General features: G+C 39.4%; 1 protein-coding gene across 2 annotated transcripts in view; it reads left to right on the top strand.

Annotated features, from left to right (window-relative positions):
* The window catches only part of LOC311620946 (S-adenosyl-L-methionine-dependent tRNA 4-demethylwyosine synthase TYW1), a 103,199-nt gene extending 79,326 nt beyond the window's left edge, over window positions 1–23,873 (top strand). For both annotated transcript variants that reach the window (XM_084880689.1, XM_084880688.1), the window contains 3 exons: window positions 3,152–3,262; window positions 11,162–11,329; window positions 22,729–23,873. In XM_084880689.1, the coding sequence (XP_084736815.1) occupies window positions 3,152–3,262; window positions 11,162–11,329; window positions 22,729–22,950 (501 nt within the window). In that variant the 3' untranslated portion in view covers window positions 22,951–23,873. The remainder of the gene's footprint in view (window positions 1–3,151; window positions 3,263–11,161; window positions 11,330–22,728) is intronic.
* Window positions 23,874–24,622: the final 749 nt, after the last annotated feature.

The following is a 24,622-nucleotide window of genomic DNA, read 5'->3' as shown; positions in this document are numbered from 1 at the left end:
TGGATAATGTTAGTTTATCCCAGGACTACAGCTCTTCATTTCAATGATTTATCTTGATAGTTGCAACTGAAGATGAACTTAAGTTGAGGTTATGTCAAAACAAGATAAAATGGTCTTCTAAAATATGGCACCAAGTTATTAGTAATCAAAGAAATGCAAATTGAAGCAGTAATTAGGTACCATTTTGGCTTATCTAATTGGCACAATTTTTTTTTTTTTTTTTTTTTTTGTAATAGCAATATTCAATACTGTTTAGAGTTAGGAAGAAAGACATACTAATTCACTGATGGTAAAAGCGTAATTCAGTACAAACATTTTAAAAAGTAACATGGCAACATGATTAAAGAATCTGAAAAATATTCAAATCTGTTGACCCAATAATTGCTTTTGAAAAAATTTAACCTTTGGAAATAATTAAAATTGTGGACAAATACTGATGAATAAGAATGCTTGTCCCAGATTTATTTATAATAATGAAATATTATAAAGTCTCAAGATGTTCAATCCCAAGAAATGGCTACACGGTTTATGATATCACTATTGAACTAACACTGAAGATGACATTTCAAAACAGTGATGTGCATCCCAACACAACAAAGGAACACACTCCTAACAAAAGTAGAGCTCATGCAGGCATAGTTCTCAGAGAGGAGTACAGACGGGGAAGAGGGATGTGGTTTTTGTTCGTTTGCTTCCTTGTTCCTATGGAGAATAACTATTTTAGAAGAAATGATGAAAGGTAATTTTAATGTAATAGTGTTACATTTTTTAAAAGCTAAAAACAAAATTGTATATGTGTCATAGTATTAACAGCACATATATATGTACATACACAGAAAAAAAGATTTGCAAGGAAAGACAACGAAAACTGTGGAATCAGAAAACACACACACACACACACACACACACACACCCCCCTTTTAATTGTTCTGACTCTGGATCAGTTTATCAGTCACTTGGCATGCCTGATCTCAGCTATCTGTCATAGCAGGTGCCTTAAAAAAAATTCTCCTGCTCAAAGACCTGAAACTTACTAGTAGTAAAGGAAGTGGGAAAATATTTGCCTTAGGTTCAGCAGAGCCTCAGAAGACCATGTGTATCAGCAAGAATATGAGACAGAGTGTGGCCAGAGTTAGTTTGAATATTCATGCACTTCCCTAAGTTACTTCCAATAGCAAAAATAAAAGAAGAGCTTGACATCCTCCTGGAAACGTGGTCAGTGTGCAGGAAAATGTTGCCTCTGTGAAGGAGTAGGAGGAGGGTGAAACCATACCTATATTTTATATAAATACATAAATACCCGCACACAATTGTATATTATTATAATGTATCTAATGGACATATGATCAAAGGGATACTTCAGTTCATTGCTTGAAAAACCACAGAGAAAGCTGAGAAGTACAAAATGCATAGACAAAATGGGCGAGGCTCACTAGCAGCCAACAGGGTAAGTAAGAGATTGGAAGTAAACACTCTAGAGAATTTAAAAAGCAGCAGTACTTACACTCCAGGAAAGCAAAGGGGTAATACAGAGCAGTATTTCTCCATCCTTTGGAGGTGGGAGGTTGGAAGGAGTGGCTCTACTGGCATATTGTACAGCACAGGTTTCAGTGTAAAAACAACCAGTGCCCTGAGAACTACTAACATGCTAATACAGAAATTTACTACATGAGAATGCAAGGAAAAGGAAAAGAAGTGTGTGTGTGTGTGTGTGTGTGTGTGTGTGTGTGTGTATAATCCTACCTAATAAAAGAGAAACATGCAAATTGACAGTAACTCCAGCCACGCTCACCAGTCAATCAGGAGCAAGCATGCAAATCAACCCAACAAGATGGCGGTTAATTTGCATATCCAGGCACAGAGCAAAGACCGAAGACAGCATAGAAGGAAGCCAAGCCCTGCAGAAGGGAGTAAAGCAGCAGGGTAGCAGGCAGGGCTTTGGAGAAGGGAGGGAAGCAGGCGGGGTGGTGGAGAAGGCTGCAGATAGTCCTATTCATGCAGGAATCTTCCTGCAATGGGCTTCTAGTTCTAAAATAGTAAGAAGAATTAAGGGGCCAAGAATAAGCAAGATGATTTTGAAGAAAAACAATTTTGAAGAACAAAGGTTGTTTGTGCTAAATATCAAGTCTTATTATAAAGCTATAGTTAGGTACTGTGACAAGATAAAAAAAAAAACTAATATCATAGAGTAGAAAGTTCAGAAACATCCAGGAATATATGAAAACTTGATTACAATAAGCAGATATTACAAATCATGCTCTACACCATGTAGATGTAGGCCTCCCCTCACCGTCCCTCACTCCTCCCTCCCTTCCAACCCTGCCCACTGCGTCTCTTTGCAATGGGCCCTCACTCCTTCCCTGACCCCTCAATCTCAAATGGGTGACCTCAAACCCCATTTCTTTGCAGAACCACGAGCCTGTTGATCCAAGTGCCTTAGATCCCATCAGCTCTTCACACTAGGGCCAGGGGTCCTCAAACTTTTTAAAGTGGGGGCCAGATCACGGTCCCTCAGAGAGCTGGAGGGCCGGACTATATGAACTACTAATTCCTACTGTAACACCTCGGCTGCGCTCACTGCCCAAAAAACCTGGCGGGCTGGATCAGACTCCTCTGCGGGCCGCATGTGGCCCGCGGGCCGTAGTTTGAAGACCCCTGGTGTAGAGAATGAATTATTCAATGTTTAACACTCGTTCAATTTCTACATAGAAGAGAAAGAATCCCTGTCTGATACTATACTTTAAAAAATATAAATATTCACACACTGTGCCAGGAAAGCTGCTCATTCTCTCCCCCCCTCCCCCCCTTGATAACTGGCTACTTAATCTTATTTTTTTACAGTCTAAAACTGTGTGGTCAATTTATTGTTCTTTACTAAATCTCATTCAATGCGTCTTTGTCAAGAACCTTTTGGGTGCCTAATATTGTTAGATATTATGAGTGAGAGAAAAGAAATATGCTAATCTTTGCCTTTGTAAGGCTTATGGGAATCTTATTACTTTGTTTATAGCTTTTTCATTTTTCTAAAAGATATGAGTTCATGCTGGATTTCACCTTACCTGGGTTCTCTATGGGTTGAAGGAATTTGAAAGTCTTCCTAGGTATCACTTCTGCTGAGATAAAAACAAAGTTGGCTTTTCCTTTGTTTTAGCAACAGCGGACTGTCTACAGACTGACTCTAGTTAAAGCATGGAATGTGGATGAACTCCAAGCCTATGCTGAGCTGGTGTCTCTAGGGCGGCCTGACTTCATCGAAGTGAAGGTAAGCCCCTGCTGGCCACTCTGTGCCCTTTTCCCGTGACACTTTGTTAATCATCCTAGAGTTAACATTTTTTAGATTCTATGGGAGGCCCAGATGTTTACGTATTTATTCAGAAATATTAATCAAGAACCAGGCACTGTTCTAGTCATTGGAGATAGTAGCAGTTAAAACTAAGCATTAGTTCTCACAAAAACATAATTTTGGTGAGAGGTAGACAATCATCACAAACTGAATAATTATAAACTGACCAGTGAACAATGCGGGGTTAGGAGCATACTTGAAAATTCATGTATAGCTTTTAACTCCCCATAAGCCTACTAAGACCAGAGCCTTATTAATAATAGAAACAATTGATTAAGATATACACTGAGTGGCCATATTATTATGATCTCTGAATGTATAATAATCTGGCCACTCAGTGTAATGTATATCCTATATAATAAAAGACTAATATGCAAATTGTCCCTCAACCAGGAGTTCAACCAGCAGGCAGGCCAGCCAACTGCCCATGTCCCCTCACCTTGGCCTGGCTGGCTGGACCCCACCCATGCACGAATTTATGAACCGCGCCTCTAATATATATGCATATATACATTGAGTGGTCAGATTATTATGCATTCAGAGATCATAATAATCTGACCACTCAGTGTGTATAATATGTTATATATGTTATATTCTATATTCTTACAATAAAATAAGCTTGAGGAAAGAAAATTTTATTAAGGAAATCATAAGGTTGAGAAAATTCATTTATAGTATTTATTGAGAAAAATGTGTCAATAAATGGACTTGCACAGTTCAAACCCATACTTTTCAAGAGTCAACTGTAGTAACATGAATATGCTGGGAAATTAAAGAGTTATAGTGAATAATTGGTTGGCTTTTAAATAAATTTCTATTATGGAAAATTTCAAACATATAAGAATTGGAGAGACTGGTTTAATTTACTCTATTTGCCCATAACCCAGCTTCAAAAATTGTCAACTCATGTTTCAGCTATATTCTTACCCCATTTTCTCACTTTACCATATTATTAGAAGCAAATTCCCACATTATATCATTGACTCACAACTGTTTAAATATATAACTCTAAAAGATGTGTATTCATTTTAAACACTTATGCAAAATACTCTTCTCATGACTAAACAACTTTAACAATAATTTTTAAGTATTAGCACATGTTAGGTTTCAAAGTGGACCAATTATTTCAACAGTATTTGAAACTGTTGAACAAACAGTATATAAAACACACACACACACACACATATATATATATATATATATATATATATATATATATATATATATATATATATATATATGGATTTTAGAGTGGAAGGGAAAGGGAGAGAGCCTGCATGCCCCACACTGGGGATGGAGTCTGCATCCCGGCATGTGCCCTGACCAGAATGGAACTGTGACCTCCTGGTTCATAGGGCGACACTCAACCACTGAGCCATGCTGGTTGGGCTCACTGGTAATTTTAAATCTGGATACAAAAAGGGCCATTCGTTGTAAATACATTATTTTTCTCTTAAATGTCTTTTAATCTAATTTCTCTTCCATATGGTTTTTCCTCTTTGTAATTTATTTTGTTGATGAAAGTGATTATTTATCCTGGCTTGTTCCCCATTTTTATATTTTAGATTCTGCTGATTGTATTTTCTTATGTTTTCTATATTTCCTGTGGATTGGTAGTTAAATCAAGAAAAGATTGATTTATCTAGGTGATAAACGGAGATGGAAACAATAAAATAAAATAAGGAAAGAGAAGATTGATCAGATTCTTGTGTGTGTGTGTTTGCATTTCAAGATTATTGGTGGTATTGTATACTTCCAGCAGGAGACATATAATGTCTGGTTATCTGTGTCATGGTTTTGCCAATATTTCATTCATTTTATTTGTTGGGTTTATTTATTTTTATTCCAGAGAGGGAGCAAAGGGGGAAGGAGAGAGAGAGAGAGAGAGAGAGAGAGAGAGAGAGAGAGAGAGAGAGAGAGAGAGAGAGAGAGAGAGAGAGAGAGAAGGAGAGAGAGAGCGCAATGTGAGAGAAATACATCAATCGGTTGTCTCCTGTATACACCCCTGACTGGGGATTGAACCTGAAACCTAGATATGTGCCCTGATTGGGAATCCAACCTGTGTTGCTCCAACCAATTGAGCCACTCCAGCCAGGGCTTTGCCAGTGTTTCCTTGGGATGGATTCCTATAAGTGGGTTGATGCATATATTGTTTTGCTGATATTGTGGTTGGCTATTCCAGATATCATAAGCCAGAAGGCTTTTCTGAGAAGATGACTTTCAAAACGTACTAAAAAGCAACATAAATACGCAAAGGCTTGGGATTAGAGCGTTCAGGCAAATGGCACAGATAGTATATGGAGGTTATCTGTGATCTCTGTGGGGCAGCTGGAGTTGGCAGTGACAGAAGATGGATCAGAAAAGTGGGGTCTTTCACGCAAGGATAAGAGGATTGGATTTTATACCAAATTTCATGGTAAGCTTTTCTTTATACTAGATGTACTTCCAAAGTGTTTTAAGCTGGAGGATTATATGTCTGCTTTATGATTAAAAAACAATAGCTTGCTGCTGTCATAAATAGAGTACAGAGGGCAGTAGTAGAAATAGGCAGACCAGTTACAAAGCTATTGCTTAATCCAAACAAGACATGTGATGGATTGGGGAAGGTCATGGATAATATATGTTAGAGAAATGTGGCTGCATTTAGGATAAATTTTGGAAGTAAAACCAACAGAACTTATTGCTAGATGATGATATGTAGGGAGTGAAAGAACAAAAGGAATCATAATAGCATTGGATTTTTAGCTTAAACAGTTGTGTGGATGTGGAACAGTTTACTGAGATGGAAAGATCCAGGCAGGAGGAAGGTAAGTTTGGGAAGTAATTTTATGCGTTCTATGTTGGTCTTATTAAATCTGAACCACATATAGGTTCAAAGAGGCCACAGATCATATACAATGAGTGGCCAGATTATTATGATCTCTGAACGCATAATAATCTGGCCATATGTATATATATATGTGTGTGTGTATGTGTATGTATATGTGTGTGTGTGTGTGTGTGTGTGTGTGTGTGTGTGTGTGTGTATGTGTATGTGTATATATACTTCCAGCAGGAGACATATAATGTCTGGTTATCTGTGTAATGGTTTTGCCAATATATATATATATGAAGCCCAGTGCATGGGTTCATGCATGGGTGGGGTCTGGCTAGCCTGGCCAGAGGGAGGGGACATGGATGGTTGGCTGGCATGCCTGCTGACCAGACTCCTGGTCAAGGGGGCAATTTACATATTAGCCTTTTATTACATAGGAGATCATAATAATCTGACCACTCAGTGTAAGTGTGGAGGTCACACTTTAAACCCTGACAGAGACAGGACTTGGGTTTAAAGCACAGAAGACTAGGTACTTTTAACTTCAGTTGAAGACTGAATTAGGACAAAATTTACCCACTGGCACAGAATGGCATTTGGAGATTTATCCCTTATCTATGCTGTTGGTGAAAAAGTTTTCCAGGACCTATCCCTCAAAAGGGATTGGTGTTAAAATTTAATAGTGCCTCCAGGTCACAAAATGGCTCTGAAGATGTGAAATGGATAGTGCCAATTGACCTGGGTTAGTGATAATGCCTGGGGCTCTTTACAGAAGCAAACACAGTACTGTTCATATCCTTTGTCTGTATTTCCTGGATGTGTGTGTATGTGGGGGGTGCCAGAATCCCCCATAGTCTGCACACACTGGTGTCTCAAGTGGGGAAGGGAAGAGCACAGCTTTTTTCTTTTTCTTTTTTAAAATATATTTTTATTGATTTCAGAGGAGAAGGAGAGATAGAAACACCATTGATCAGAGGGAATCACTGACTGGCTGCCTCTTGCATGCCCCCTACTAGGGATCGAGCACACAACCTGGGACCCTTCAGTCCGCAGGCCGATGCTATACCCAGTGAGCCAAATCGGGTAGGGCAAGAGCACAGCTTTGGTACATTCCTGAAAGGTGCTGAAGGAGCTGGGACAGGTTACTATCTTCCTTGAGTCTATACTTCCTCAAGATTAAAATTAGAATAATAGTAGCAATGTAATAGCTTTATTTTGAGAAATTCATTGGGATAATGGTTTGCCTGGATTCAGTAAATGTTTAACTCACTTTCCATTAAGCACATTTATTTAAACTAAATCAATAGAAGCTATTCATTACATTGATTTCCTCTTTTCTTTCAGTACTAGTCTTGTAAAATACTTTTTTTTTTTTTATTATATGCCCAGTAAATTAACATATATTTTAGCTTTGTTAGGCTTAAATAGGCCTTTATTTGCTATCTCAAGAATCTTAACCATCATTATTACTTGTTTGTGAAAATGTGTTTCATGTTACAAACATTTGTCTCATTGAAAACTTTTATAACACTATTTATAAATGAAATACTGCCTTTGTATTCTCTCCTGGCATTGTACCTTGAGAATAGTAAGTACTCAGTAATTATTTGCTGCCAAATGATACAAGACTCTCTTACCCTTTGCACTGCAACTGTCTAGAAGAACCCAATCTTTGCAGAATGCATCTTGCAAAACATGGGTTAGCATAGTCTCACGCTTTCTGTGAAGATAAGGAATAATAGCAGTTGTCCATGTACATGGTAATACCTAACTAGTGTTTATCAGTTGGTTCATGATCATTAAAGAGTAGACAAATTCTGAGTAATATGAATGAAATTTTATATTAGACCAGAAAAGAGTTCTGGGGTTTCTTATCATAGAAGAGTTTGTTACTTGATCTTTAGGTCATTCAGCATAGATTGGTTGTGGGTTCATAGAAGAATTGGCCTCAAAGCCATGTTGAGAAGCTTGGGCTGTTTGTTTTTTAATGACATTCTGCAGCATCATACCCCAAACATGTCATCCCTATACCCTGAAAATGCTGTGGGCTGTGCTCACTACAATGTGAAGACGTACAAATATGGTCCTGTTCTTTGGGAACTTTCTTTAGGTCTGCTTGTTACTCCTCAACCTGTAGATTCTGGAGTGAATGACTACTTTCCAGTTGCCACATTGTGCCCATCTGTTTTCTTTCTTTCTTTAAAAAAATTTTTTTAGATTGATTTTTTTACAGAGAGGAAGGAGGAAGGATAGAGGGGTAGAAACATCGATGAGAAGGGAACATCGATCAGCTGCCTCCTGCACGCCCCCTACTGGGGATGTGCCCGCAACCAACGTACATGCCCTTGACCGGAATCGAACCTGGGACTCTAGAGTCCGCAGGCTGACGCTCTGCCAGGGGTCTTCAAACTACGGCCCGTGGGCCACATGCAGCCCGCAGAGGAGTCTGATCCGGCCCGCCAGGTTTTTTGGGCAGTGAGCGCAGCTGAGGTGTTACAGTAGGAATTAGTAGTTCATATAGTCCGGCCCTCCAGCTCTCTGAGGGACCGTGATCTGGCCCCCACTTTAAAAAGTTTGAGGACCCCTGCTCCACTGAGCCAAACCGGTTTCCGCCCATCTCTTTTCTTAAAGTTGTTCTTTTTTCAAAGTTGTGAGGAAAGAACATGATGTTGGTAATAAATGGGGAGGGTCTGGGGTGTGGTGGTGGGGTGAGAAGGTGGCAGATAGCTGTGATATGAGGGAAACTGATAGTGGTTTTAGATAGTTCAGGGTTAAGTGAGCAGGAATAAAGTCAGCACAGGTCATTGGTAGACCAGAGTTTGGAAGAAGTGAAGAAGCCAAGGCAGAGAGCACCAGAGATGAGGCATTAGGAGCTATGCTGGTGAGGGCTCAGGGGTTCCTGAAAGTGACTTCACACCCAGGTTCACTGAAACCGGTTTCTGCCCATAACATTTCTGTCATGGTGAAGGTTCACGCTCTGTGGATGGTTCAAGCTACCCATACTGCCGACCCCAGCAGATTTGGTTTGGTTAAAATGAGAACTTTGCCGAAGCTGGTTTGGCTCAGTGGTAGAGTGTCGGTCTGCGGACTGAAAGGTCCTGCATTCGATTCCGGTCAGGGGCATGTGCATTGGTTGCGGGCACATCCCCGGTGTGGGGTGTGCAGGAGGCAGCTGGTTGACGTTTCTCTCTCTTTGACGTTTCTAGCTCTCTATCTCTCTCCCTTCCTCTCTATAAAAATTCAATAAAATATATTTTTAAAAAAATGAGAACTTTTATGTGAAAGTGCTTTGGAAAGTGCTATAAAGCATCATGCGAATGTGTAGAGAAATATTATGTGAAGGCATAATAATGAGCTGGGTGGCATTCATCCTCTAATTTCATTTCCAAGCCAAATATCTTCTTAATATTTCATGATTTATTATTGCTGAATAAGAAATATTAAACCAAAGCCATTGTCATGAATATAAGATCTTATCTAAAAACCTCTGCTTCAATGAACTAACTTTTTAAATATTAAAAATAAATTCCTTTGAAATAACTGTTCCATACATGGGTGTTCACATAATTCATGCATTATAAACAGTATTTAAATTGAAGTAAAGTTTGTTTTTGTGACCAATTTTATCAATAAATCCTTTTCACACATTTGGGTATGTTTAGCATAATTTTTCAGCCATGCTTTCTTAAAGACTTTTTAAAACTACTTGCTTTTTTAATTCACTGACAACTCAGACTCAATTTAATGAATTCAATAAATTATTGGGCTAATAAAGAAGATTCTCTTGTTTGCTAGAACTAAGCTGGGTCACCTAAGGTTTGTGTCCAGCAAAGGTCATCTCAGTCTAGTAGACCAGCAATCTTCATGCACAGCCATCTGGAACAGAGCGTTCTGCAGAGCTCATCTGAGTTTTCAGCCAAGTCCTGGCTCTGCCATCTGTAGGGTCAGGGTCACTCTGCAGAGTTCATTTGTGGATTTTTCATTAATGTCATTCTACCCCTTTTAATGATTGTGTGTGTGTGTGTGTGTGTGTGTGTGTGTGTGTGTGTGTGTGAAAGAGAGAGAGAGAGAGAGAGAGAGAGAGAGAGAGAGAGAGAGGTTTTTTATTTCAGTATTCCCTACTTAATAGTAGCATATCTAGAATATTCAAACCATTTGTTAAGAAAGTTTGATTCTGAAGTATTTGAAGAGCCTACAAAGATAAGATATCCAATATTATTTAAAAATGAATTATTCATCATTATGTAATCTACCAGTAGAGAACTTAGTTATGAAATGTGTTTGGATTTTATATGACTGTCAGGTAGAGTTCAAAACAGAACCAAAGTTATTTCACAGAATAAGAATTTTTATAGAGGTAAGATACATGTAGGAGTGCTTAAATGCTTTTATACACATCCTCATAAGTATTTCCTATTTGGCATGAGTGTGTGTGTGTGTGTGTGTGTGTGTACAAAATGCGTTACAAAGTGATATCTTTAAAGAATAAGTAATAATAATGGGATCCCTATCCAGCCTTTAATATAAAATTTACCATCCTCACATCTAAACTGTACCATAAAATGGGAGCTCAGTTTATTTTCCCAGTGAATAAACTGTTCGGTGAATTTTTATGGCTGTCAACTATGCCTGCATTATTATTCTAGTGGACTGTCACCCCTTGAGAATTAATCTATTATAGATCCCAAATGAATCTGAATGGAAAGATATGTTATTGGCTCAAATAATATTGTAGTACATGACACAAGCACAGGTACCCACGCACCAGCACTGCCATAGAGTGAAAAGAACATCGGCCAGCCCGGGAGCGCCAGTGCTGTCCTTGTCACTAACTCCTTGTATTAGTTCCCAAGCAATTTATCATCTTTGTATCACCTTCTTCACTTTAAAATACAGATGGGATTGATTTGGATGAACTCTAGAAGCCTTTTTAGCTCTGAAATTTTCTCTATGACATTTAAACAGGTCTTTAATTGTCTCTAACTATTGTCATGTTTCCGCAGGGTGTTACCTACTGTGGAGAGAGTTCAGCAAGCAGTCTTACCATGGCCAACGTGCCCTGGCACGAGGAAGTAGTACGCTTCGTCCGTGAACTGGTGGGCCTGATCCCTGACTATGAAATTGCTTGTGAACATGAACATTCCAATTGCCTCCTGATTGCTCACAAAAAGGTAAGAGTAATGTGAATATGAATTCTCCTGCCACCCTTATTCTTATTTCTCCTTTCTTCTTTTTTCTCTTATTTTCCCCTTACCTTATAACAGTGAATATCTGCTTGTTTGCTACCTTTCCTAAAACAATTTTTTAAAAAACCCTAAAGTCTGTCTGTTGGGCTCATAAATGCTCTTCTTTTGTGTGAAATTACTTTGTATTTATCCTCACATAGGCATTTGTAGTGCTTTCTGGATTGTAATGGTGCATGCTAAAAAACAAAAGCAAAACTGCTTGTAATAACCTCTAGGCCTTTTCTGGGGTGACGAGGGAAAACGAAACAGTAAACAACCTCCATATAAGTGTTTCTGACTGTCAAGAAATACTGAGGTATTTGTCATATTTTAGATGAGATTTTGGTTCATGACTCTATTTCCATTTTTCCCCTTCAGTGCTTTTATTATGCAGGATATATGAATCCAGTGTATTTCTTAAGTAAATAATGCCTAGCAAAGAAAAAATTCAGCTCTTTGTAGATGTAGGCCATTAAAATAAGAAGGGAAACTGATCAGGAGGCTCAGTGTTAGAACAGCTATTATAAAATGTCCTTATGGAAATATTTTCACAGAAACAATATAGTATCTGGAATGCTATTCAGGTGAGGTATGTGATGTGTAGATGGGTTGGGGGTTGTTGAGGCTAGATGATGGATACATAGAGGTTTATACTACTCTGCCTAGTTTCTAATTCAAATTCTCCATTAAAAATGCTTTTTTTAAAAGTAGTAGACATGGATGAACCTTGAAAACACTGTAGTAGGTGGAAAAACGTCTGACACAAAAGGCCACATATTGTATGATTTCATTTATAGGAAATGTTCAGAGTAGGTAAACCCATAGAGACAGGAAGTAGATTGATGGCCAGGGACTAGGGAAGAACAGATTGGGAAGTGATTGCTGATATCTATGGGATTTCTTTTTGGGGTGATGAGAATGTTCTTGAATTATATGGTGGTGTTGGTTGCACATGTTCATAACTATGCTACTGAATTGTATACTTTAAAAGGTTGAATTTTATGGTATGTGAACTATATCACCATTATATACCAAAAAATTAGAAAGATCAAGGGTGGGCTACTGTCTTACTGGTTTGGTGGTGATGAACTCATGTCCTTTAGTATTTTCTTATCTGGAAAACCCTTTATCTGTGCTTTTCTAAATGATAGCCTTGCTGGTTACAGTAATCTTGGTTGCTTTTCATTTCTGAATGTTTTATGCCAGTGGTCGGCAAACCGTGGCTCACGAGCCTTATGCGACTCATAGGCCCCTTGAGTATTCTAACGCCACTTCTTCAAAATAGACTCGCCCAAGTCTGCGCACGGGCCACAAAGTTTTAATCTCACTGTATGTGCACGTCCCCACATGGTATTTTGTGGAAGAGCCACACTCAAGGGGCCAAATTGCTGCATGTGGCTTGCGAGCCGCCGTTTGCCGACCACTGTTTTATGCCTTCTGGCCTGCAAAGTTTTTGTTGCAGAATCAGTTGATAGTCCATGGGGACTCCCTTGTACATAACTAATGCTTTTCTCTTGTTACTTTTAAGATTCTCTCTTTGTTTTTAACCTTTGATATTTTAATTATGACATGTCTTGGGGTGGGCCTCTTTGTGTTCATCTTGTTTGGGACTCTATGTACTTCCTGGACTTTTGTGTCTGTTCCATTCAACAGGTTAGGGAAGTTTTCCATCATTATTTCGATAACTAGAGGCCTGGTGCATGAAAATTTCATGCATTGGAGGGAGGGTCCCTCAGCCCAGCCTGCCCCAACTCACAGTCTGGGACCCCTCAGGGGCAGGAGGCAACCCAGCAATCAGGCCCATCTCACCTCTGCTGCTGCCACTGTCGGCAGCACAAGCCTCGGCCAGCCCTGGATACCTGTCTTGGGAGACACTGGGTGGCTGGGGGATTGAGGGGTCAGGGGGACTCTGGAGGCAGGTACCCTGGTGGGGCTGAGGGGACTGGGCACCACCATCTTGTGGCTGTGGACACTGCCATCTTTGAGGGCATGACAGTCAATTAGCATATTCCCTTCTTATTGGCTGTGGGCACCTCTATCTGTATGACGGCATGGGGGTCAATTAGCATATTCCTTCTTTATTAGATAGGATTAGGTTTTCATATCTTCCCCTCTCTCTTATCCTTCTGAAACGCCTATGATGTGAATGTTGTTACATTTGATGTTGTCCCAGTTAAAAAGCAGCACTCCTGGGTGCCGGACCAGCCCGTTCCGCGCCTCCACTCCTCCTACCAGTCTCAGTGTGCTTTCTTCTTTACCTCTCTAGTACTTCCACTCAGCCAGCTTTCCCTTGGTTCTGGATGTTAGTTGTTCTGTATTTTAGTTGTAATTTTGATGTAGTTGTGGGAGGCAGCAAGTACAGGCATTTACCTATGCCGCCATCTTGGTTCTCCTCCTGATGGCTAATTTAAGGGTCGCCTACTATTATAGACAGAATGTTTATGTCATTTCAAAAGTCATGTGTTGTATTTGAGATGGGGCCTCTAAGAAAGTAATCAATGCTAAAGGAAGCCATAAGAGTGGGACTCTAATCTGTCAGGATTCGTTTTCTTATATGAAGAGACACTAGAGCATGCCCACCCCCAACCTCCCAACCCAACCTTGTTTACACATTTATAAAAGGCCATGTGAAGCCATGGAGAGAAGATGGCTGTTTGCTGAATTCTAGCATCTAGAACTGTGAAAAGCCCTGGCCTGGTATATATTCACAAAGCAAGCAGTCTTGACATGGTTGAGTAGGATGAGGGAGGTAACTTCTTCTTCTTTTTTTTTTTTTTTTCAATAAATCTTTATTGTTCAGATTATTACAGTTGTTCCTCTTCCCCCCCCCCCCATAGTTCCCCTGTACCCAGTTCCCCACCACACCCTCTGCCCTTACCCCCCCTCCCCCAGCCGACCATCCTCACCCATAGGTGTACGATTTTTATCCAGTCTCTTCATGCACCCCCATACCCCTTTCCCCCTGAGAATTGTCAGTCCACTCCCTTTCTATGCCCCTGATTCTATTATATTCACCAGTTTATTCTGTTCAACAGATTCTTTATTCACTTGATTTTTAGATCCACTTGTTGATATGTATTTGTTGATCATAATTTTTATCTTTACCTTTTTCTTCTTCGCCCTCTTCTTGAAGAATACCTTTCAGCATTTCATATAATACTGGCTTGGCGGTGATGAACTCCTTTAACTTTTTCTTATCTATGAAGCTCTTTATCTGACCTTTAATTCTGAATGATAGCTTTGCTGGGTAGAGTAATTTTGTAGGTTCTTGCTATTCATCACTTAGAATATTTCTTGGCATTCCTCTCTGGCCTGCATAGATTCTGTTGAGAAATCAGCTGATAATCATATGGGTGCTCCCTTGTAGGTAACTGTTTTTCTCTTGCTGCTTTTAATATTCTCTCTTTGTCTTTTACTCTTGGCATTTTAATTACAATGTATCTTGGGTGGTCCTCTTTGGACTCCTTTTTATTTTGGGGAGGGAGGGGGAGTAACTCCTTGCTTTCTCGACTTATAAGTCTGTTTTTTTCACCAGGTAGGGGAAATTTTCTGTCATTATTTCTTCAAATAGGTTTTTAGTATCTTGTTCTCTCTCTTCTTCTGGAACCCCCATAATTCTGATGTTGGTATGCTTGAAGTTGTCCCAGAGGTTCCTCTTATACTATCTTCATATTTTTGGATTCTTTTTCTTTTCTGGTTGGGTGTTTTGTGTGTGTGTGTGTGTGTGTGTGTGTGTGTGTGTTTTGTTTTTTGTTTTTGTTTTTGCTTCTTTGTATTTCAAATCTTTGGCTTGAATCTTGCAATTCTCTTGTCCGCTGTTGGATTTCTGTATATTATTTTTTATTTAAGTCAGTGTATGCATAATTTCTAGTTGGTTCTTTTTCATATCCTCGAGGGTCTCACTAAATTTATCGGACTTTTCTAGAAAATTCTTGATAAACCTTATAACCGTGGTTTTGAACTCTATATCCAGTTGTTTGCTTTCCTCCATTTCTTTCATTGTGACCTGTTTTTTTTTGTTGTTGTTGTTGTTTTTTTCTCTGCATTTTGGCTGTTTCCCTGAGTTGATAGAGTGGCTTTGTGTGCGAGGTGTCCTATAGGGCCCCGTGGCTCAGCATCCCTAGTTACCTGAGGTGGACACTCTTGGTGCATCCTTTTGTGGGCTGTGTGCACAGTCTTGTTATAGTTCAGCCTTGATTATTGTTGGTATCACTGGGAGGAATTGACCTCCAGGCCAGTTGGCTTTGAGGATCAGCTGTGTATACAATGGGAGAACTTCTGTGCTGGAGACACTCTTATGAGGCAAGATTTGATTCAGTGGGGCTTTGGTACTCACTGAGTCTGCCCCCTGCGTGTGTCTCTTATGGATCTGAGGAGTTGTAATCTGGATAGTCCTACTCTGACTCCTGGGTACACTGGCTCTTGAATCTCCAAGTAGATGCAAATTTAGCCTCTGCTTGAGGCCACCCAGCAGGAGCTACGAGAGATCTGCAGATTCCTCTTCTTTGTTTGGGTTTTGGAGGTGCCCAGATGAGGCCCAGCTGTGAAGCAATGCAAGCTGGTGTGGGGTCTTGGTCCTTCTTTTGGATATTCTGGGTCTCACTCTTTTTGTTAAGTAAGTTTAGATTTCAAAGGACCAGGCCATTCATATACAAAAGTCTCTGTGCACAGTTTGGTTGGGCGGAGTCTCAGGGCAGAGCAAACAGCAATGGCTTCCCGTCAGCCCTGTGCTAAGAGGCCTCCGGGTCTCAGTGTCCTGTGGTAATTGCTGTAAGCATCTCTGAGAGAAAGCTGCCCTTGAGTTCCGCCCATTGCCAGACAGTCCAGTTTCTCCCCATATGAATCTGGGTCCCCAGAGTCTTGCCTGGAACTGGAGTTTAGAGCAATTGGGAGCTTTTGTCTTTCTCCTGCTTGAAAAATACAGCTGCATACTCGGTTGCCAGTCCTCTCTGCTCATGTACTCCTCTGTACCTCTGCCTTTACTTCTGCAGCTCCTCTGAGTCTCAGTGTGCTTTTCTCTTCCCTTATAGTTGTAGAATTTCCACTTAGCCAGCCTTCCAGTGATTCTGGATAATGTCCATTTTGTCTTTTAGTTGTAGTCTTGAAGTTATTGTGCGAGGCAGCAATTTCAGGTGTTTACCTATGCCACATCTTGATTTTTCCTGGGAGGTAACTTCTGAAGCAATTATAATATGCTCTTGTTGGGCAAGTTCAAGTTACAATGAAGTCCTGTGGCAGAGGAACTGTCATAGGCTCAGGTGATTTGGAAAATCTTCCCAGAGCAAAGGACATTAATGAGGAGAGCTGAGGCTTAAATAGGTGTTAATGAGACAGGAAATAGCATGAAAGTCATATGATAGAACTAGTTCATGAAAAGCCTCTAGATGGAGGTTTGATATTTAGGCCATATGTCCTAGATAATGGGGCTCTATTCTACAGTTGGCATAGTAATCTCAAGCAGCCTGCAGAATTTGGAAACCTTAAACACTAACATTGGAAGACTGTTGCTGAGTCCCAGAATTGAGGGCCTGTGTTAGGGCGTGTCAGGGCATGGTGAAATGCTGCTAAGGAAGAATTGGTGGGGCCTGGTCATATTTTGGATATGAGGGGTCAGGAAAGGGAGGTTTCTAGTTTTGAGGTTCAGCACCTGGAGCTGACAATGATTGCTTTCATAGCACTAGAGAACATTCAAGAGCAGTCAGTCTTGGGAGGGAAAATGATGGGAAATATAGATTTTACATCTTGAATTTTAGAGTTCAAAGAGCCCTTGGGGCACTATTTAAAAAAATGATCTTATTTGAAAAAAATTTCTCATGATTCATTGATACAGTCTTTCATTAGTTTGGCATTTTCCCTCCTAAAGCTCTTAGCTTTTGGTTTAAAAAAATCACATGTCATTACAGCACAGGGAATATAGTCAATAATATTGCAATACGTTTGCACAGTGACAGATGGTTACTAGACTTATCTTGGTGATCACATCAGGTATATAAATGTTGAATCACTATGTTATATACCTGAAACTAATATAATATTTGTGCCAACTATTATAAAAAATATTTTAAAATCAGATGTCAGTTAACCTCAGCATATTGTAATATTCTTTAACCAGGAACCTATACATTTTTAATATTTTTCTCAACTAGGATAAGAAATTGTTAGTTGTTAACTTGGGTTTATAATCAGGTTCTTTTAAAAAAGACAGTGGCATAACAGATTTGTCTGTATATAAATCAAGTGTCAACATATTACACATTTACATGAATGAGTATCAAATACTGTGAATTAAAAGCCTCCACAGTTCAATTAGTAGTTTTTCTTAATGTACGTTCTGTTTTCTTAACTACTGCTCATTATTCTATAACTAGAGGCACGGTGCACAAATTTGTGCAACACTGGGGTCCCTTGGCCTGGCCTGTGAGATTGGGCCGAAACCAGCTCTTCGACATCCCCTGAAGGGTCCTGAATTGCGAGAGGGTGCAGGCCAGGCCGAGGGACCTCATTGGTGCACAATGTTGGCCAACCAGGGAGGAACCACTGGAAGGCTCCAGGGCATGTCTGGTCTGTCTCGCTCAATCCCGATTGGCCAGACCCCAGCAGTAAGCTAACCTACCAGTTGGAGCGTCTGCCCCCTGGTGGTCAGTGCACATCATAGCAACTGGTCAAACGGTCAACTAACTGACTCCTGGTGGTCAGTGCCTGTCATAGCGAGCGGTTGAGAGGTCTTAGCATATTATGATTTGATTGGTTGAATGGATGACCGGATGACCAGACACTTAGCATATTAGGCTTTTTTTATATAGGATTACTTTTGAGAAGCAATTTTCTAAGACAATATAAATTGGATTATTTCCCTTTATTGAATTGACATTCTTTTTTTTTTAATTCTTTATTGTTTAAAGTATTACATATGCTATAAATATGTCTCCCTTTTCCCCCATTGACCTCTCCCTAGCCACCCAGCACATGCCCTCACCCTCCTAGGTCTGTGTCCATTTAGTTATGCTTATATGCATGCATATAAGTCCTTTGGTTGATCTCTTACCCCCACCCCCACCCCTGCCTTCCCTCTGTTCAATGCTTTGGACTCTGATCTATTTTTGTTCATTAATGTTGTTCATTATATTCCACAAATGAGTGAGATCATGTGATATTTATCTTTCTCTGACGGGCTTATTTTGCTTAGCATTCATGCTGTTGCGAATAGTTAAGACTTCTTTCTTTTTTACAGCAGCATAGTATTCCATTGTATAGATGTACCACAATTTTTTAATCCACTCATCTGCTGATGGGTATTTAGGCTGTTTTTAAGTTTTAGCTATTGTAAATTGTGCTGCTATGAACATAGGGGTGCATATATCCTTTCTGATTGTTGTTTCTGATTTCTTGGGATATATTCCTAAAAGTGGAATTACTGTACAAATGGGAGTTCCATTTTTAATATTTTGAGGAAACTCAATAATGTTTTCCACAGTGGCTGCCCAAATGTGCATTCCCACCAGTGAAGGGTGACCAGGCCGGTGGTGGGGGCATTTGGGGGTGACCAGGCAGTCAGGGGGGCAGTTGGGGGCAACTATGTTGGCAGGGGGTGAAGTTTGGGGTATTCAGGCTGCAAGGGGGGGGGGGGGCGCAGTTTGAGGCAATCAGGCAGGCAGGCAGGTGAACAGTTAGGAGCCAGCAGTTCCAGATTGCGAGAGGGATGTCTGACTGCCAATTTAGGCCCAATCCCTGAGATAGGGCCTAAACCGGCAGTTGGACATCCCCCAAGGGGTCCTGGATTGGAGAGGGTACAGGCTGGGTTGAGGGGACCCTTGCCCCCATGCACTAATTTCATGCACTAGGCCTCTAGTTATTTAATAACATGCTATTTAACCTCAAAGTATTTGAGTGTTTTTTGTTTTTTTTCTTGTTATTGTAGTTTGTTTCTAATATTATGCCATTGTAGTCTGACAAATTGCTTGATATAAATTCAGTCTTCTTAAATTTGAAGAGACTTTGCCTGTGTCCCAATATGTGGTCTATTTGAAAATGTCCCTTGTGCACTTGAGAAGATTGTGTATTCTGAAGCTTTGGGTGAAGTGTATTGAAGATGTCAATTAAATCTATCTGATCTAGTGAGTCGTTTAGGATTGCTGTTTCTTTGCTGATTTTTTGTCTAAAGATTTTATCCAGTGATTTCAAGAGGGAGTTACAGTATAAGGGAGCTCCCAAAAGACTGTCAGATGAGTTTTGCAACAGAAACTTTTCATGCCAGAAATATTCACTGGCATGAAATATTCAAAGTGATGACAAGCAAGAACTTACAACCAAGAATATTCTACCCATCAAGGCTGTAATATGAAATTGAAGGAGAAATAAAGAGTTTCCCAGACAAGGAAAAGCTAAAGGGGTTCACCACCATTAAACTAGTATTACAAGAAATGTTAAAGGTACTTCTATTTAAGAAGAAGAAGAAGAGGACAAAAATATTAATAATAAAATGGCAACAAATACATACCTATCAATAATAACTTTAAATGTAAGTGAGTTAAATGCTCCAATCAAAAGACGTAGGGTAGCTGAATGGATAAGAAAACAAATGCCCGTGTATATGTTGTGTACAAGAAACTCCCTTTAGATCAAAAGACATATACAAACTAAAAGTAAAGGGATGAAAAAAAGATATTTCATGCAAATTGAAACAAAAAGCTGGGATAGCAATACTTACATAAGAAAAAATAGCTTTAAAATAAAGACTATAAAAGACAAGGACATTACATAATGATAAAGCAGTAATTCAACAAGAGGATATAACCCTTGTAAACATTTATGCATGCAACATAGGAGTACCTAAATATATAAAGCTAGGCTTGATGGACATAAAGGAGAGATCAGCAGTAATAATATAGTCATAGTAGTGAATTTAACAATCCATTAACATCAATGGATAGATCTTCTAGAATTAAGATTAACAAGTAAACATCAGCTTTAAATGATACATTAGAGCAGATGCATTTAATTTATATTTTCAGAGCATTTCAACCCAAAGCAGCAGAATATACATTCCTTTCAAATGCATATGGAACATTTTTCAGGATAGACCACATGTTAAGACACAAAAAAGTCTCAATAAGTTTAAGAAGATTGAAATCATATCAAGCATCTTCTTCAACTACAATGGTATGAAACTAGAAATTAAATACAAGATGAAAAACCACAGAGAAATATACAAACACATGGAGGCTAAATAAAATGCTACTAAACAATAAATGGGTTAACCGTGAGGTCAAAGAAGATATCAAAAGAGATACCTTGAGACAAATGAAAATGAAACACAAGAACCAAAATCTATGGAACACAACAAAATCAGTTTTTTAAAAAATATATATATATTTTATTGATTTTGTACAGAGAGGAAGGGAGAGAGAGAGTTAGAAACATCGATGAGGGAGAGTCATCGATCAGCTGCCTCTTGCACACCCCCTACTGGGGATATGCCCGCAACTAAGGTACATGCCCTTGACCGGAATCGAACCCGGGATCCTTCAGTCCCCAAGCCAGCGCTCTATCCATTGAGCCAAACTGGTCTCGGCCAAAATCAGTTCTAAGAGGGAAATTTGTAGCAATACTGACATACCTTAAGAAACAAGAAAAACCTCAAACAATGTAACCTTACACCTAAAAGAACTAGTAAAAGAACAACAAACTAAGCCTAAAGTGAATAGCAGAAAGGAAATAAAGTTTATACTGGAAATAAAATAGAATTTAAAATACAATACAAAAGATCAAGGAAATCAAGAGGTGCTTCTTTGAAAAGATAAACAAGATTGATGAACCTTTAACCAGACACATCAAGAAAAAAAGAGAGGACCCAAATAAAATCAGAAATGAAAGAGAAGTGATCACTGACACCACAGGAATAAAAAGGAGTATAAAAAAATAGTATGAACAATTATATGCCAACATATTGAAAAATCTGGAAGGAATGGATAAATTTCTAGAAACATACAATCTTCCAAGATTAAAACAAGAAACAACAGAAATTCTGAGCAGACTGATTATAACCAATGAAATTGAAATACAAGTCATGGACTGGATTACTTCACAGGTGAATTTTACCAAACATTCAAAGAAGAACTAACATCTATCCTCAAACTTCTCCAAATATTTTGAGAGGAGGAAAGACTCCTAAGCTCATTTTCAAGGCCAGCATTATCCTGATTCAAAAACCAGATAAAGACATTACAAAGAAAGGAAATTATAGGCCAGTATCCCTGATGAACATAGATGCAAATATCCTCAACAAAATATTAGCAAACTGAATTCAGTAATATATTAAAAAGATCATACATTATGATGAAGTGGGATTTATTCAAAGGATGCAAGTTTCAAAATCTGCAAATCATTTCATATGATACACCGTATAAACAAAATGAAGGGTAAAAATCATCCTATGTAATAAAGAGACAATAGGCAAATTGACCATCACTGTAGCTCACAAGATGGCCACCCCCAGGTGGACACAAGATGGCCACCACAAGATGGCCAACAGGGGAGAGCAATTGTGGGCGATCAGGCCTGCAGGGGAGGGCAGTTGTGGGTGATCAGGCCTGCAGGGGAGGGCAGTAGGGGTGATTGGGCCAGCAGAGGAGGGCAGTTGGGAGGGGTGGGGACCAATCCTGCAGGGGAGGGCAGTTGGGGGGTGGGGAACCAAGCCTGCAGGGGAGGGTAGTTGGGTGGGAACAGGCCTACAGGGGAGGACAGTTAGGGGTGACCAGGCCAGCAGGGGAGGGCAGTTGGGGGCAAATTGGTAATTAGAAAATAGTTATGAGGAGGTAAATTAAAACATAGGAAATATAGTAAAAAACATTGTAATAACTATATATGGTTCCAGATGGGTATTCGAGCTATGGGGGGGGGGGGTCACTTTGCAAAGTATATACTTGTACATCTGAAACTAATACAAAGTAATATTGAATATAAACTAACTGAAGGTGAAATTTTAATAAAAGAAAAAATAGTGACAAGAAAAATTAGAATTAACTTGACCATTAACACCTGATAATGCCAAAAACTTAGTTAACCTTTCATTGATATTGCTCAAGAAAAACTTGACTTTCAATTCCAGAATGTATTCTTTATTCAGCAATTTGGTCTTCCAGGTTCAGTTTGGCTAGAGTCCTAAGGTAACAGAAATTCTCCTTTGACTATTTTGCTTTGATATGTAATCATATCTGCAGCATGACAAAATTTCTTTATCATGATAGGGATGAAAGGCCAGGCCCATTTTAATTTTTCTTGGTATTTATTTGATTTTTCTTAATGGATGTTTTTATTTCTGACCTGTTTACTTTTTTCCTTTCTAGTTTAAGATTGATGGAGAATGGTGGACGTGGATTGATTATGACCACTTCCAGGAGCTTATCCAGGAATACGAAGACAGTGGTGGATCAAAAACTTTCAGCGCAGAGGATTATATGGCCAAAACTCCTCACTGGGCTTTATTTGGTGCTAATGAGAGAGGCTTTGATCCCAAGGACACAAGATTTCAGAGGAAGAACAAATCAAAGAATATTTCTGGATGTTGAGATTATGTGCATTTAGGATACTGAAGGACAAAAACTGACGGCACCAGAAGGTTCTCAGGCTCCACCGTGACTTTTTCAAGGACAAATTACACAAATTATATTTCATACCCAGGAGACTGTAAGGCAAAACCTGGGGATGCAAGTCACGTCCTGGGACTGAGGAGCCAGCATCCCTCTTGGAGTTCCATAGCCTCGCCATTTCTTTCCAGAATCCAGTCCCTTTATTTTCCTTCTGAGAAGAAGTTCACGTGAGGGGGAGTATGCATACTCATTATTAGGATTTTACTGACAGTTTTGAGTTATAATTAGTAACACCCCCCTTAGAATGCTGTTCATGTTGTACGGAATGAGTATCTTCCTCTTCCCCTTGTGGCTATAGCCCTTGTGGATTGTACGGCCCTGAGGTAAGTGTACCCTCTCCCTCTAAGATCTTATATCTGAGAGTAACTTAAGTTGTCTTAATTCTCAGTTATTTTAAAATACTGCATATATTGCTTCAAATTTTTATTTATTGCCAACACCTTAGAAACTGAGTTGGTTTTAAAACTGGATTAGATATCATTCTGTTTCCAAATTGCCATGGAGGGTAATATATGGGCTGGATAAGAGTAAAAGCTTTTTTCTGTAAGAGGAATTGCCATCTGATGTCATTGAATAGTTAGTCGCACAAACTTGGAAACAATGAGTACAATTTGCTTTTTGTTTAACAAGTCAGTGTGTAAGCCTCGTATGAGTACACAAATAGCAGGTCTGACCATCTTCTTTCGCTCTTGTTGCCCTCAGAACTCTACTCAGTCTGTTCTTTAAGGTTCAAGTTTTTTCTCATTGTAAACAGGAAATACTCAATAGCTTTTTAAAATATTACAGTTATTTTTTAAATTTCTTTATCCTAAAAATTTTAGTAATAAAAAATCTTTTGTGGACATTTAGAACACAAATTTTCTTTTGAGTGTTTGTTTTAAAGATGCTTCTAGTCCTATCACAAATACTTTCTCCTTATCTATCAGTATTTCATTAATATCTCTATTCTCTGCTGGAGTAAAATTCACACATAATATAATCCACCTACTTATTTAGTTGCACATTGGCCCTATATTTCTAAGTCATAGAATTGAAACACTTCTCTCTTTTGTGACAATGGATAGGATAGTACAAAGTATCACAGAAATCCTGTTCTTTCTTGAACTGACCACATCTTCAAACCTATGTTCAGTTTCCTGTTCTGTTGACTTAGGAGAGAGGAACTGCGAGTGGCCCAGCTCAGGGAGGCAGCATCTCATTGAAGCTCAGGTATGCCAGTGGTCACCAATGGAAATGGAAAAACACCTTGAAGTGGAATGAAATGTTAAAAAACAAAACAAGTAAACGAGGTTATACTAAGGAGCCACAGTGATAGGCAGCCAGGCAGCCAGTGGTTGGAAAATGCTTCAGGGACTGAGTGAGGAGGGGGCAGGAGGCAGAGCCTGCAGGGCTTTGGGCCATCCCTCATCCTCCATTTCTTTAAAAAACTGTTTTGGTTAATCATCACTCGAGGATTTTTTCCCCCATCGATTTTTAGAGAGAGTGGAAGGGAGGGAGAAAGGTGGGGAAGAGAGAGAGAAACATGCGATGTGAGAGAGAAACTTCTATTGGCCACTTCCTGAAAGCACCCCTACCGGGTCCAGGGATTGAA

The sequence above is a fragment of the Pipistrellus hanaki genome (genome assembly GCF_964339955.1).
Source record: "Pipistrellus hanaki genome assembly, chromosome: 4".
Taxonomy (NCBI): Eukaryota; Metazoa; Chordata; class Mammalia; order Chiroptera; family Vespertilionidae; genus Pipistrellus; species Pipistrellus hanaki.
The sequence above is the reverse complement of the archived record's forward strand: the minus strand, read 5'-3'. Positions and strand labels throughout refer to the sequence as shown.